The 15,512-nt window shown below is 44.1% G+C and overlaps 2 protein-coding genes across 3 annotated transcripts; both read right to left on the bottom strand.

Moving 5' to 3' along the window:
* Window positions 1-874: 874 nt before the first annotated feature.
* On the bottom strand, window positions 875-6,546 carry LOC135516002 (transmembrane protein 209-like). Its single transcript, XM_064939937.1, has 15 exons — window positions 6,479-6,546; window positions 5,344-5,488; window positions 5,167-5,225; window positions 4,883-5,014; window positions 4,546-4,763; window positions 4,111-4,303; window positions 3,738-3,913; window positions 3,539-3,610; window positions 3,353-3,449; window positions 3,141-3,266; window positions 2,880-2,977; window positions 2,636-2,750; window positions 2,452-2,549; window positions 2,252-2,325; window positions 875-2,036 (listed from the first exon to the last, which is right to left on the bottom strand). The coding sequence occupies exons 2-15, from the start codon at window positions 5,481-5,483 to the stop codon at window positions 1,982-1,984; spliced, it is 1,653 nt and encodes a 550-aa protein (XP_064796009.1). The 5' UTR covers window positions 5,484-5,488; window positions 6,479-6,546; the 3' UTR covers window positions 875-1,981.
* An 854-nt stretch (window positions 6,547-7,400) lies between these two features.
* Window positions 7,401-15,265, bottom strand: LOC135516001 (PR domain zinc finger protein 4-like). 2 transcript variants are annotated; one of them, XM_064939935.1, is made up of 11 exons: window positions 15,215-15,265; window positions 14,476-14,532; window positions 14,243-14,358; window positions 13,947-14,135; window positions 13,070-13,804; window positions 12,693-12,842; window positions 11,071-11,189; window positions 10,846-10,931; window positions 10,185-10,747; window positions 7,995-8,163; window positions 7,401-7,734 (listed from the first exon to the last, which is right to left on the bottom strand). In XM_064939935.1, the coding sequence occupies exons 3-11, from the start codon at window positions 14,355-14,357 to the stop codon at window positions 7,401-7,403; spliced, it is 2,460 nt and encodes an 819-aa protein (XP_064796007.1). In that variant the 5' UTR covers window position 14,358; window positions 14,476-14,532; window positions 15,215-15,265. The 2 variants fall into 2 exon arrangements, with proteins under 2 accessions (XP_064796007.1, XP_064796008.1); XM_064939936.1 differs by lacking the exon at window positions 14,476-14,532 and having other exon boundaries at window positions 15,215-15,240.
* Window positions 15,266-15,512: the final 247 nt, after the last annotated feature.

The raw sequence follows: 15,512 nt of genomic DNA, 5'->3' as shown, positions 1-15,512 counted from the left end.
CAAAATAAAAGTAAATAGACTAGCTACATAAAAGAACAAACCCCCAAGCCTTCCCAAATAATTTGACAGATAACAGTGCAGAACTACATCTCCCAAGAAGTTTTACCTTTTCAATTGCATTATGGTAGATTAAGTTCGTATTTAACGAGGACTGTACAGTGCAGTACTACAAAACTTTATATTTTGCCAGTTACTCATGTGATGGATGACATTTCATATTTGATTCAAGTCTTGTATCCAAACTACATTGAATTTATCTGGGGGAAAAAAAACTATAATTTATAAAGAAATGTAAAGGAATTTGAAAATGTCTCACATGTAGTCCTCTAAGCAAGAATACAAAGTAAACGGCACCAGTGACAAAAACACTGATTCTTATTTAACCTTAATTTAACCAATGATACTGTATTCTGATATGAATGCAATACAAATGTAAATTGAAGCCTTTCAGTTCTGCATCACATGGCACAATGCCATCTGAAAAACAATATTTCATTTGGACATGGTTGCTTAATTTGATAACCCCCTCTTTCAATGCACATCTGTATATAGCCATATTGCTATTTTATTGTGTTACTTGTTGTTTTTTTTTTTTACCGAATTCTTGGTTCAGGGCTTGTAAGTAAGCATTTCACGGCAACGTCTACTACACCTGTTGTATTCGGCGCACGTGACAAAACATTTGATTTGATATTTAATTTGGTCAATCTAGAGAAAATGGGTTCTGGGAGCAAATAAATACTGCCACCATGGGGTGGGTTCTGGTAACGTAATGTAGAGCTCTCGCGCCAAAGTCTATGCATTGATAACAATGAAGTGATTTACAGAGTACGGACTAAAGAGGAACTCTAATAAAAATATATGGAAACGTCAATATGCTTTCAACCATAGATGGATGAATTCAGTCAATTATGTTTATTTCCATGTCTCAATTGAAAACCATATCACTACAAACAAAAACATATTCAAAATTATTGAATGGGGGGTGGTTTGGAGTGCATTGGAGTCACCCCATGAGCCCAGAAGTCCATGCAGCCCTTTTACCAGCTTTGAATTAGCTTCTTTTTTTTATCAAAATGAATGACATTCACACAACCTATCATAAAAGGCACCTCTTTGACCACTATACATCAGAACTTGCCAAACAAAGACTGGTAATAAAAATAACAGCAATTTACTTGGAACCTTCCATAATCATGAAATTCTAAAAGGCATACCATGTGCATGGCTTTGTACTTATCAAGCATTTGAACTGTGGAACAAACGTCTAATTAGAAGACATCATATGCATGCCAATGCAAGTAACTGCAGCCCTAGTAAACAAAGCCATTCATTCTTATGCAGGTAACTTTCTACCGCTCCAAATCCTGTCACTCAACAAAAAGGAAGAACTCAAGCATTTCAGCTGCAATATTCAAGCTCTCACAAACAATTTATACAAAAAGGAGAACAGTAACATACATTCAAGCCAGGAGGGTTCAACACAATGCAATCCACCAGACAAACCTGTGGTATATTATTTACAAGGATGCCATCCTGACACACTCACAGAATATTTAGAAAATTGAGTCAGTTGTGGATGCCTAGAGTTAAAATACAGTACGGTTGTTTTTGGTGCACCATAAAATCAAACTAAATGTCATGGTCATTGTAATAATTTGATTTAAAAATGTCACAAATGACAAAAGCTACTTTCAAGTGAAATAAAACTGAGAAAATGTGGTCTGCTGTTTCTAAGGAAAATGACTGAACAAATGTACAACAAAATGTTACTCTCATAAGTGCTTCCTTATGAACCCGGATCTGAGGACAGTTATGGTGACTAACATCTACAAAATATTCTTGTTATCAGAAGCTACAATTCATTATTTCACAAACAAAACTTTGACAAAATGTTGAGGAAGTATCTGACCTCTAAAATCCTCTGTGACACTCTGCTGTGACACTGTACTGTGAAATGCTCAAGAAAAGAGAGATTGCATCAGTCCCCAAATATCCACAGGATGTTCACGCCTGATAGGCCCAGATTTACTCTCCTGTAAAAAGACAGAGTACAACAACTTATGTGCAATTAAAAACACTCATGTTTTACATAGAGATTGATTGCCAATGTGGTCATGACAAGTTCACTTTACTAAAGTGGCATAGCAGCACATTATCACAAAGAGCTTATTACAGTGCCCATCATGAGTCAGTGATGGCACATTGGACTGGGAAGTTTAAATACAGTGGAATAGTTGGGAGTACTCACCCCAGCATCCCAGACTCCTTGGTTTTGATGATGAAGAGGAACATGAGAACAGTGTGGAACAGGTTGTTCCTTCCCTGGGAGCACAATCAGAGGGGACTCAAATGAATGGAGCACATGTGGTTTTTGACAGAAACATCTCACTCACTAAAGGCCTGACCAAAAAGGCCATAGGGTCAAAAGAGGCAGAGATGGGCTCTTACCTTGGGAAGGCTGTAGACATGGGCCTGGTAGATAAGTTGGTAGTGCGGGGGATTGGTGCTACTTTGGTGAATGCAGAAGAGGTTTTCATTCGTCACGTCTATTTAAGAAACAAGAGCGGGGTATGGGTGAAGAATAGAAGAAGAACGATGTCCATTCTGTGTGTATTGTGCTGCTCGGCCTTACCAGGTTTGTCTGGCGTCTGGGTGAAGTGCTGTGAGGTGAAGGTCTTTCCGTCGGGGTACTTGGGGTGAGGCGGGAGTCGGGAGTCCAGGTATGTGCACAGCACATGCGTGAGGATCTAATGGACAGAAAACACATCTTGTGTTTGAGATTCAACCATGTTGATCTCTCACTATCGTCATAGTGACAGGAGGAGGTCAGACTATACTTTTTTTGGTCGAGATTAGAGGTGACAGATGAGACTCACAGCACAGTCTGAAGGGAGGTCTGTGTCCCACTTCCTGGCTTTGAGATCCCCGCCCCTGTTCCAGCGGAAAGAACTCATGCAGCCACTGTGGGCCAGCTCTGACGATGGGAAACAAACACATTGTCAATAATGATATGTCAATCTCTGCTTTCATCAAGTCTTATGACCTTGGTCCATCAGTTGTGGACACCTATAGTATATGACAGGATTATAGCACAGTGAATAAGCAAGGATACAAAACATAACCTCTCATAGGCCTACCTTTGATCCTCTCCACTAGATATTCTTGATTAGGGGTGATGTCCAGGTACTGCACAATTGCAGTCATGGTAGGGATGACCGAGGCCTTCAAAACAGCAGCCTGTTTTAGGCTGGCAATACTGGCTTCTGTTGAATAGGGCGACAGACATGGTAAGTATAACTGGGTTGGCGTAAACTACATTTTCCATTTTGGCTCATTGCAAAATAAATACCTCCAATCTGGAGCTCAGAGCAACCCATTCTCCTTAGCTGGCCATTCACCGAGTCCATCTCCTTCACCAGTGGCACTAGAATGGTGTCATTTATCCACTGAAAGAAAGAGAAACTACACACTTATCAACCACTTTCTCAGACAAAATGACAGATTTGACCAGAGCTTCAGTGTTATATCTCCTTACATTTCTGAGCTTGGCTGTCCAGCTGTCTATGCTGTCCACCACGAGACGACTGGTTGTGATTCTGGCCCAAACCTGCAGATCAAAAAGAACAGTTACAGGAGAATGTGTATTCCTGCTAGGAAACAAATTTCCCTCTGGTATAATAAAGAATAGTTATTTTATTGATTGACTGATGAATCAATTGATTGATCCCTCTGACCTCCTCGGCAGCATGTTTGGAGCCCAGGTCAGTCTCGTCCTTGCTGGCTGAGGGGGCCTGGGAGCGGCACGCAGGCTGGTACTGGAACTTCCTCAGGCTCTGGGCGTAATCCCCCACCGAGCGGCTATAGTTCCAGAACGTGGGGCTGTGGGAGGGCGACACAGACTCTGGGCTCCCTGAGAAACAGTCAAAGGATGCATACAGGATATTACAAAAATGCTGAGTTGCTGAGTTGTAGTTCATTATTATCCTTTATTTAACCAAGAAAGTCACAGTGGGATTGCCATGTCTTTATCAAGTGAGCCATGGTCTGTTTTTTAAAATCCAGACCAGTTTCCCTAGTTGTAACTAAGCTACACTGTCACACTCATACCTAACTGACTGCGGTGCCTCTTCTCCTCCTCGGTGCGGAGGAACCTGTCCAGGGTCTTCAGGGACTCCATGTAGTCCTCCTTGCCCCCGGGGGAGTTGAACACGGAGGGAGAGGTGCGGTAGCGTGCCCTCAGGCTGGTGCCATCCACTGGGCCAATGCTGCTGGGGTAGGATGAGGGGGGGCTGTAGTTCAACTGCAATCAACAGAAAGCTGTTACAAATGGGAAAGCATGATCTCCCTGACTTCATGCCAGTAGATTTCAAACATGACAAGGAAAACAAAAAAGTGGTAGCCACAACACTGGAATCTTAAATGGTAGCTAGATACAGCCTATGGTTACAGTAACACCTCAAGTGTACCATTTTCATTGACAAACACCCAACACAAATGCATCAGATTGATAGCTAGATAGAGAGCATTGTGGGTCTGACAGACCTTTCCAAAGGCCAGGGAGGGTGAAAAGTGTCCCCCGCTGCCCGGGCTGCTCAAAAGGGGGCTGTATCCAGGAACACAGCTGGGGGAGAACTTGGGGCTGGTGCTGGCAGGTCTGGAGGGACTGAAGCTGAGCACACTCTGACCCTGGAGGGGTGACGACTGAGTCGGAGCTTGAGCCTCCTGCTTCTCTTGCTTGAGCAGGGGTGACGCCTGGATACCTGAATAGAGATGTTTAAAAAGACAAACGTACAAGAGGGATAGACTACATTTGGGTTTCATAGATAAAACAAACATGTACAACATCATCATCTTAACCACTTTGCAGCCAATGACTCACCTGAGTTTCTGAGGCCAAGAAGGCGGTGCTGTTCAGGGGTAACAGCGATGGTAGAGGGGGCCATGGTGTACTTGAAGTACTTCCAGAAGTCAAACAGGGCGTTGAGGCTGAAGACCGAGGCGAAGGCCAGCTCTGTGGGAAAAGAAAAGGAAGGAGAGATAACATGAATTTGACAGGTTATGGCTCATCTGTAAACAGTGTGATTCAGCGCCACACCTGGCCACTCCCTCCCAAAATCATGTTTAATTTCTCTCCATTAACGACACAGCAACAAGAGCACTCACCTATGTACCAGATAGGCCAGTAAGAGATGTTGAAGTAGAGGCTCAGCAGTTTCCCTGACCTGAGAGGACAATGTACACATTACTGAGAAAGGCATTAGCACCATTTGCTTCTAGTTAGGCATTAGCAACAGATTACTAATCATGCGAGTCAGTCGTTGACAAGAAAACACAACCTACATCTCAGTGTAGATCATGCCAGCTAGCGACACATTGAGGACTGCCCAGGCGAGGACCACCTGGCGCGCTTGCTCCTCCCTCCTCATCCTCATCGTCCTGTCAATGAGAGTAGACATGCCCTCCTGTTTCGTCGGAGTCATGTAGGCTGATAAATTCAGACAGAATGGTTAACAGTGTCTGACACTCAGAAGATTCCGACCCTGCCTTTAAACTGTTTTACACTGAGCGGCACTGGGGTTGGAACGCAATAATGGTTAGTTTCATTAACACACCATGGCGCCGGTGCAAGATCTGAAAATGTACCTCAATGCAGGAATGGGATATGCCACAGTACACCAAATTGTACCTTAGTCCACACTGCTCCATCGAGAAGATTGAAATACTGCTTGCTTTCCCGGAAAACTTCCATTTTCATCCTCATGCTAGCAAGCAGTAGCCACTGCAGCCATTATGGAAAGGCACATCATGTTGAACAACAAAAAGAGCTGATTGCCTGACACTACAACTCCAAAATGGCTGCAATCAATCGCTATCGCAAGCTGGCATGAGGCCGAAAAGGGCAGTTTTCCGAGCAGTATTTCAATCTTCACAATGTATCAGTGTGGATAATGGTCCAATTTAGAGTAGAGGGTCACTGGCATATCCCCATCCCTGCATCGAGGTACGTTATCCGACCAATGTCCCATGCAGCTTCACTGTATCTTAATGTAAAGATGATTGCTTTCCCGACCCCAATGCAGCTCAGTGTAAACAAGCGTAATGTATAGACTTATTTTTGTACTGTATTATTGACTGTATGTTTGTTTTACTCCATGTGTAACTCTGTGTTGTTGTATGTGTCGAACTGCTTTGCATGTATCTTGGCCAGGTCGCAATTGTAAATGAGAACTTGTTCACAAGTTGCCTACCTGGTTAAATAAAGGTGAAATAAATAAATAAATGTATGTTCTGGCAATCAGTTGGCTGGCTAGCATAGCATGCTAACGTCAACAGTTGGTTAGCTAATATAAACACTGAATCGCTGGCAAAGTATTTTTGTTTTACCAACTCGTTTCACTTGTTTTTACTTAGTCAGTCATACTAAGTCATACTAATATAGTAAATACATCTAAATGTAAGTATATTTCATACATACCCAGTTAGTTCCAACGGCGCTGCAAACTTTGCATTTCAGCCGGAAATGTAATGTCCAAGAGCTGTCTAACTATTTCCGTTTCGTACACCCGCCCCTTTTCAAAACGTGCTGCTGTGTTGTGCATTGGCTAATACCTTATTACAGATGAGATGTGGAATGTAATATTTAGTTACATTATCACACTCAATAAGGAATTCAGACGTTTTACATTATTCATATATTTGCACATACATACATACAAAAATAAATTGTGGCAGACACATCACAAGGTATACCTCTTCAACATTCAACCAGCAGCAGAACCAGCATCCAGAGACAGACTCAAACTCAGCATCTATTCCATAAAGAGATGATCCCTGTTAAAAAAATATATTATTGTGTGTTAAAAGGCCATGTCTTTTGAGTTAAAACATAATTATAACTTTTTCTAGGAAAATTATTGACTGGCTACTCAGCCACATCGCTCCGGCCAAACAGCAAGCCCACTAACATTACTTCGCCATGATGAATCTGGATTAGCTTTCCTCCCCGACTCTTTGAGAACCCAAACACATTCTGATTGGTCCCAGAAACCGATGGGTTGGGCCAAAGCCGGCCTACGTGAATCACATCATTTCGACGTTGGCACAAACGACTTATAGGATGGCAGTTCAGACTAATGTATGGAGCGATGACAGAGCAGCATATTGTCATTGTCTGGCAAGGAAAATGTAAGAAATAAAACATGAAGTCTATGCATATACAGTACCTCTAAATCACAATCTGGATCATCCTTGTTTGATTGTTCCCAATGTTAAACTGATATTTGAAAATAAAAGAAACCTTAACTTGACAACAAATTAGATATTGGCAAAACAAACTAACAGTTAAATCTAAGTAAATATAAATAAACATATCTAGTATTGTCACAATGAAGTCACAGTCAATTGTGTGGCGACAACGCTTTCTCAGAATCGTATCCCTCTAACCCACAGTCCTCTCTGCTATCTGGATCTATCAGTCTCTCTACTTCCTCTTCATCCTCCTCCTCATCATCATCATCTTCATCATCCTCCTCCTCCTCCTGGGCCCCTCGGTCAGTCTTGGGGCCTTTGCAGATCTTGAGGTGTCTGGTGAGGTGGTATTTGGTGAGGAAGCCCTTCTCACACTTCTCACAGATGTAGTCCCGGCGACCCTCATGGGAGTTCATGTGCTTCTTCAAGTGGTTGGTCCTCAGGAAATGTTTGTCACACTTGGGGCAGTGGATCTGTCGCTCTCTGTGCGTTGGGAATGATGACGGGAGAGGGGTGGAGAAAGGAGTGCAGAGGGATAGATGGGGAAATGCCAATAAGAACAGAGGAAAATAGACAGATGGAAATCCAGATATTTTATAAAGTATGTTTACATCTGGTGTCCAGGAGTTTTCCCTGGCCATGTGACCTGAGTAGAAACTTTGGGCCCTAGTTACAGGCTATTAACTAGAGCAGAGACTTTTTCCCATACTACTCATGTCAATAGCTTGGTTTAGTTGACTTACTGTGTATGTGTGAACATGTGCTGCTTGAGGTCCTGCTTCCTGATGAACATCCTGTCACACAGGTCACACTTAAAGTTCTTGGCCCCTGTGTGAATCACCATATGAGACGCCATGTGGGCCTTCTGAGTGAACGACTTCTCACACACATTACACCTGTAGTTCTTCTGACCTGTGGGAGCACATGACGTTCGAGTGAGTAAAACCTATATGAGAAGCATACGTAGACCATATAATCAATCACCTTATACAGAACCAGTCAAAAGTTTGGACACATCTACTCATTCCAGGTTTTTTTCCCCTTACTATTTTCTACATTGTAGAATAATAGTGAAGACATCAAAACTATGAAATAACACATATGGAATCATGTAGTAACCAACAAAAAAAAAAGTGTTAAATAAATCAAAATATATTTTATATTTGAGATTCTTCTAAGTAGCCAACCTTTGCCTTGATGACAGCTTTGCACACTACACTCTTGGCATTCTCTCAACCAGCTTCATAAGGTAGTTATCTGGAATGCACTTCAATTAACAGGTGCACCTTGTTAAAAGTTCATTTGTGGAATTTCTTTCCTTCTTAATGCGTTTGAGCCAATCAGTTGTGTTGTGACAAGATTGGGGTGGTATACAGAAGATAGCTCTATTTGGTTAAAAATAAAGTCCATATAATGCCAAGAACAGCTCAAATAAGCAAAGAGCAACAACAGACCGTCATTACTAAGACATGAAGGTCCGGCAATGCGGACCTGGTCCAATAGGTTTCTGCAAGTGCCGTTGCAAAAACCATCAAGCGCCATGATGAAACTGGTTCTCAAGGAAGACCCAGAATTACCTCTGCTGCAGAGGATAAGTTCATGAGAGTTACCAGCCTCAGAAATTGCAGCCCAAATAAATGCTTCACAGAGTTCAAGTAACAGACACATCTCAACATCAACTGCTCAGAGGAGACAGCGTAAATCAGGCCTTCCTGGTCAAATTGCTGCAAAGAAACCACTACTAAAAAGGACACCAATAAGAAGACTTGCTTGGGACAAGAAACACGAGCAATGGACATTAGACCGGTCAAAATCTATCCTTGGGTCTGATTAGTCCAAATTTGAGATTTTTGGATCAAACCACCATGTCTTTGTGAGACGCAGAGTAGGTGAACGGATTATCTCCGCATGTGTGGTTCCCACCGTGAAGCATGGAGGAGGATGTGTGATGTGTGCTTTTCTGGTGACACAGTCTGTGATTTATTTAGAATTCAAGGCACACTTAATCAGCATTCTGCAGCAATACGCCATCCCATCTGGTTTGCTCTTAGTGGGACTATCATTTTTTTTTAACAGAACAATGACCCAACACACCTCCAGGCTGTGTAAAGGCTATTTGACCAAGATGGAGAGTGATGGAGTGCTGCATCAGATGACCTGGCCTCCATAATCACCCGACCTCAACCCAATTGAGATGGTTTGGGATGACTTGGCCCGCAGAGTGAAGGAAAAGCAGCTAAAAAGTGCTCAGCATATGGTAACCCCTTCAAGACTGTTGTAAAAGCATTCCAGTTGAAGCTGGTTGAGAGAATGCCAAGAGGGTGCAAAGCTGTCATCAAGGCAAAGGGTGAACACTTTGTTGGTTACTATTATTCCATATGTTTTGTTTCATGGTTTTGATGTCTTCACTATTATTCTACAATGTAAAATAAAGAAAACTTTTGACTGGTACTGTATACAGTAGAACCCTCATGTCTTTTAAAGCGACTAATAATATCTTGACTAATCTAAAAACACCCCTGAGACTGACTCAGATAATGCTAAGCTGCTATGTTGAAAGGTCCCATGTCAATGTGTATACGTGTGCACGTGTGAGTGTAGGCCACGCCACCCACCCCCTAGCTGCAGGCCACGTCACCCACCCCCTAGCTGCAGGCCACGCCACCCACCCCCTAGCTGCAGGCCACGCCACCCACCCCCGTAGCTGCAGGCCACGCCACTCAGGCCACGCCACCCACCCCTAGCTGCAGGCCACGCCACCCACCCCCTAGCTGCAGGCCACGCCACCCACCCCCTAGCTGCAGGCCACGCCACCCACCCCGTAGCTGCAGGCCACGCCACCCACCCCCTAGCTGCAGGCCACGCCACCCACCCCCTAGCTGCAGGCCACACCACTAATCCCCTAGCTGCAGGCCACGCCACCCATCTCCTACCTGTGTGTATCTTGAGGTGCATCCTTAGGTTGCTTGGATCACTGAAGGCCTTGCTGCAGTATTCACACTTGTGTGGCTTCATCCCCACGTGTCCCATGAAGTGCACGTTGAGCTTAGTGGACGTGGTGAACGCCCGCGAGCACATACTGCACTTGTACTTCCTCTCAAGCGAGTGTCTGTGTGAGTGTGTGTTGGAGCCAGAGTTATTTGTGTTATTAGAGTGGGAGTGGCAGGCCCAGGGGGATGAGGAGGAGCTGGAGGTACCGCTGGGCAGCTTGCCCTCCTGGTGGTGTTCCTGGTGGTGGTCCTGGCTGGGGCTGTGGGAATGGGGGTGGTCCTGGTTGTTGTGGCTGCTCAGGTGGGACTTGAGCTCGGCGAAGGACTGGCACTCTTTGCCGCACTGGCACATTTGGCCCTCTGGGACCTGAGGGACCCCCATCTGCCTGCAGTAGTCCCTGGTGTAGTAGAAGAGCAGCTCCTGGTCTGGGAGGATCTCAGTAGACGTGCAGAAGAACAGCTTCCCATTGTCAGGGTAGGCCACCAGGTTCTGCTCCTCTCTGGTCCTGCTCACAGAGACACCACAGATCTGAATGGAAGCCATTTTGGATCAAAGATAACATTGAGCAAAATGCATGAGGTGGCTTCACTAAGTGATAATTACCGTGCCTTGCGGACAAACATCATCCAGTTGCATTCATTCTCATCTGTGGTCACAATACAGAACTCCAGCACGTTGTTGTGGAACATCTGAAACAACACCACCATCTACTGGTCAGAATGGTGTCTTCCTTCATCCACATAATTGACATAGAATTGCATGCGAGTCCATGAAATGCTATCATAAGGTAATCTGAAAACTAAATGAAGAGATGTGTATAGTATAAACCTTCCATATCTGAGGGGTGTCCTTGTCTGGCCAGTCTTGCAGGTCTACGTTGCTACAGTGCTGACCCACCATGGGCCCAAAGCAGGTCCTGGGAGGTATGATGTCCCGGGCAAACACTCCTAAGAGACACAGACACACACACACACACACACACACACACACACACACACACACACACACACACACACACACACACACACACACACACACACACACACACACACACACACACATAGAGATTTTGATGAGGGGCAAACAAGCTACAGGTAGTTTTTGAGTGGGCAGATCTCATAGATAGGCAATTCCACAGTAACGGAATTGCGCTGAGACTCAGATGTTTCACTTAAAATGTACGGCGAACACAGTAGAGTACAGTACAGCACAGTAGAGTACAGTAATGTATAGGGGAGTTCAGTACAGTACAGTATAGTTCAGAACAGTACAGTTCAGTACATTAGTGTAGTCAACTCATGTTGCTCTACTGTTCACTGTACTGAACTTGACACTACTGTACTATACTTTTCTGTACTGTAGTCTACTGTACTAAGCTATACTTTTCTTTACTGTGCTGTACTGTCCAATCTCGTGAACCCAACTGTGGTTTGTGACTACTGTGATTTCCCATTGTAGCCAATTCAATTGCGGAAATGACCGATTTGGTCACTTTGAATTTAAAATGACTTAATAATTCCTAAACAAAATATCAGTAAAAACACTAATTGATAGGTCGACCTTTACTTGTTACTTCTGTGAACTTTCATTATCTTCTCTCCTCATTAGGGAGAGAAATTAGATAATATCGTAAAAGATTTGCATTTTTGGTAACGTAATTTCAAGGCAGGAAAATGTCCCCAAAACAAAATAGAAGTTTCGATATTAGTTGACAGGGGTCTTCAATATTATTGTCTTTTTATCTATTTATAATACCTTTTAAGACTTTTTCCTGGTAGAGGGTTTCTAAGAGCCATTTTCCATCTGTTTAACCAGAAATCAAAACCTTTGCTTATTCAATTTTTTTAGGAAGGAACATAGTTGAAAAATGTATATATGTCTTAATGTAAAAAACAAAAATATGGACTCTTGGCTTTCATTTGACACCCAATTTTAAATGCTCCTATGAACTTCACATGTTGGTGCTCATGGCTCCTTTTACATGGAAATGCCCAGATCAATACATTTTGAACACCTGCTCTTTCCATGACAGACTGACCAAGTGAAATTGATGCCGCTTGTTAAATCCCCTTCAACCAGTGTAGATGAAGGGGAGGAGACAGGTTAAAGAATGATTGTTAAGCCTTGAGACATGGATTGTGTGTGTGTGCGCCATTCAGAGGGTAAATGGGCAAGATAAAATATTTGTACCTTTGAACGGGGTATGGTAGTAGGTGCCAGGCACACCAGTCTGTGTCTATAACTGCAACGCTACTGGAGTTTTCACACTCAACAGTTTAAAGGTGTGTATGAAGAATGGTCCACCACCCAAAGGACATCCAGCCAACTTGAAAAAACTGTGGGAAGCATTGGAGTCCACACAGGCCAGCATTCCTGAGGAACACTTGACACCTTGTAAGAATCCATGCCCCAATTAATTGAGGCTTGCATCTCCACGGCGGTTTCCATACCTAAAGGCTGATCAGCTACAGAGATGCGGAGGCAGAGCGGGCGAGGCAGAGACAGACGGGCTCTGCTCTGGATGGGCGTGTCTGGGATAAAGGTGACTGGGCCGTGCTCTGGGCAGTCGGAGGGATACGACCGCTCACACAGCGTACACCCTGTTCTCCAACACAGTATAACAACAAGTTAGGACAAAGATATACAGATCAGAAGTTCAAAGGCTTCCAATGGATCAAGAGAACAGAACAACAGTAAGCTAGTGTAGCTTCATACATTACTAAGCTCAAATTTCCCTTACAGACCAAAATGAGCCACCGGGCCCAGCAATAACTCAGCACAAGTAAACACAAAAGCTAAATGTCCGCCACACTTCCCTCTTACTCACAGATGGTGAAGGCAGTGACCATGTTCTCCTTGTTGGAGGTGGAGTCCTCCAGCTGCAGGGTGGAGTTGACCAGCAACAGGCTGTTCTCTGGCCCTAGGGACACCTCTGCCGTGATGGGGGACACGTTCACCGACTCTAGGCCCATGCCCGAATGACCATGGAGGGACACAGGCTCCAGCTGGGACTGGTTGAGAACCACACTCACCACCCCAGAGTTCAGCTCCCCTGAGCTGTGTAAAGACTCCCCCAGACCGCCTCCCCCTGAGTTCCCCACCCGGCCCCCTAGGTGATCTGGCTCCATCCCCACAGGAAGCTCCAGGCCAGGCCCGTGCAGGGGCATCACGCCCCCAGAGGACTCAACTCTTCCCAGGCCCTCATGGTTCTGGCCTCTCCCTCCCAGTTGCTGCTGGTTCTCAGCCCCCACCACCCCCTCCATGTTGGCCAGGTCCTCTCCCATCCTGTCTGGGGACATGGGGCTGCTGACCCGGGACTCCATGTTCAGCCCTGTGGAGTCCAGCTGCACCTCGTGGCCCCCACCCTGGTGGAGGTCTCCCTGGCCACCAACCTGACGGGAGTCCAGGGACACCAGGCCTTGTTCCAGAGGCCCTCCAGGACCATTGTAAGGGTCCAGCCCTGAGGGGTTCTGGCTGGACACAGAGAGAGTCCCATCCATGTTTAGACTGCTGGGGTGAATGTACTGAGGGGGAGGCCGGTCTGCCAGGTAAGACAGGATACCTTGAGAAAGAGAAATCATGTCCAATTCACGTACAAATAGATCAGCTAAGGTGTCATGGTGTAATATCATGAATCCTTAAGATATCCATGAGAGATACAATGGAGATTACATACTGTGGTGAAGAGAAGTGCTTCGTCCTACCTGGCAGTATGTGTCTGAAGTAGCTACTCTCCAAGTGTGGGTAGGGGGGAGGAGGTAATGAGTAGTTCCTCTCTGGAAGGCCACACATGACCCCTCTGTCACCAAGAGGACCCATTGGCAGCATGAGTGACAGAGCAGAGGGCAGAGACCCAAGAGAGGGCCCCAGGCTGGGTATAGCCACAGACATGCCTGAAGAAAATGTATGTATTGATCATTGTATCAACAACTATATTTGCAATAAATATGTAAACAAATTAAGAAAATATAGTTTAACCAGATAAGTGAATGTGTTTTACCTGTTGTAGTGATGGGGTTGTGTGTTGGGGAGGTGGGTAGACCCATATGACTGGCACTCACAGAGGGCACACTTAACTGGTCCATCCCAACAGGGCTGAGGTTCATGTCATTCATTCTGGAGAGGAATCAACAAAAGTCAAAGGTGTTAGAAAAAACTGTGTAATATCCCATTTGAGGCTGACAAAAAAAAAACGGAAATGTGTGTGGAAAGTCTATCACAGTGTTTGGATACCTGACTTCGGTAGTGTGTGCTCATCCAAGATAGTGTGAAATGTGTGCATTCTGCCGGCTGGAGAGGATAGAGATCAATCATCAATTGTCACATTCACCAAAATATGTTGCAAAATATGACACAATGCATGAGTTAGCTATCTAACAGCAAGATATCTCTTTCATAGAACATGTTACAGACCAAATCAGAGCCACTGACCTGAGACCCTATCAACAAAGTATGCAATATGTAAGCTAACTTTGTGGGCGACCTGAAATGTGACTTATAGATCAGTCTTTCTCGTTGAAAGCAAATGTAAGAAGGTTGTTTTTTTAATCTTTCGGTTTTGTACACCAGCTTCAATACAAAATAATGATTGGTTTAATGAAAAAAAGTATTATCTACACTATCCATTGTTTGTTTAGACACAAACTTAAATTAGGCAAACTATTAGGAAAATGAGAAACGATTTCTGCATATTGCACCTTTTAGCCACATGAATACAATTGGCATTGTAGTTAGCTGGCTATTTATCCATCTAGCTTGCTAAGAATAGCTAGCTAACAGTAACGTTAGCTAGTTGACGAGAATCAAGAAAAACTAACAATTTGATCTAACAAACCTTACGATGCCTATTTGAGCGTATAGCTCAAGTTGACGATTCAAAGACAATGCTGTGATGTTATATATTCATGCAATAGATATACATTTTTTTAGCATACAGTAAGTGAACATTTTAAGAAAACAAAAGCTAACATACCAAAAAGCTTCCTCTCCGGGTCCATGACAGCGTGACACACTGAGCATGCGCAAGCAAGATGCAGCGCTGCAGGACAAACATCTGATCTGAGGTCATTTGCCAAAGCCTCTCTGTTTTCTTTTCTTTTATCACGGACCCTAACAAAAAGTTTTTTTAGGCTACACAGTTCAACAACTTTGTAAACGTAACTTAAGCGAATTGACTTAGATGCTTATTCAATAAATATCTCCCGTTGTCCCCACTATCCCTATCATGTTGCTGTCAAAAGTATATCCCCAATTATTCAATTTTGTTCAGT

Source organism: Oncorhynchus masou, chromosome 27, assembly GCF_036934945.1.
Source record: "Oncorhynchus masou masou isolate Uvic2021 chromosome 27, UVic_Omas_1.1, whole genome shotgun sequence".
Taxonomy (NCBI): Eukaryota; Metazoa; Chordata; class Actinopteri; order Salmoniformes; family Salmonidae; genus Oncorhynchus; species Oncorhynchus masou.
Note: the sequence above shows the minus strand (reverse complement) of the source record. Positions and strands in the feature narration are given on the sequence as shown.

Bases quoted from the DNA above. Each gene is read 5' to 3' on its own strand.
- LOC135516001 (XM_064939935.1), bottom strand. From the start codon at position 14,357: ATGAATGACATGAACCTCAGCCCTGTTGGGATGGACCAGTTAAGTGTG. The intron at 11,190-12,692 runs GTATGGAAACCG...TGTGTCTCTTAG, and splicing joins TGTAGCTGATCAGCCTTTAG to GAGTGTTTGCCCGGGACATC. The intron at 10,748-10,845 runs GTAATTATCACT...CTCTGTGAGCAG, and splicing joins ATGTTTGTCCGCAAGGCACG to GACCAGAGAGGAGCAGAACC.
- LOC135516002 (XM_064939937.1), bottom strand. From the start codon at position 5,483: ATGACTCCGACGAAACAGGAGGGCATGTCTACTCTCATTGACAGGACG. The intron at 4,304-4,545 runs GTCTGTCAGACC...TGTTGATTGCAG, and splicing joins CCTCCCTGGCCTTTGGAAAG to TTGAACTACAGCCCCCCCTC. The intron at 2,326-2,451 runs GTAAGAGCCCAT...TTGTGCTCCCAG, and splicing joins ATGTCTACAGCCTTCCCAAG to GGAAGGAACAACCTGTTCCA.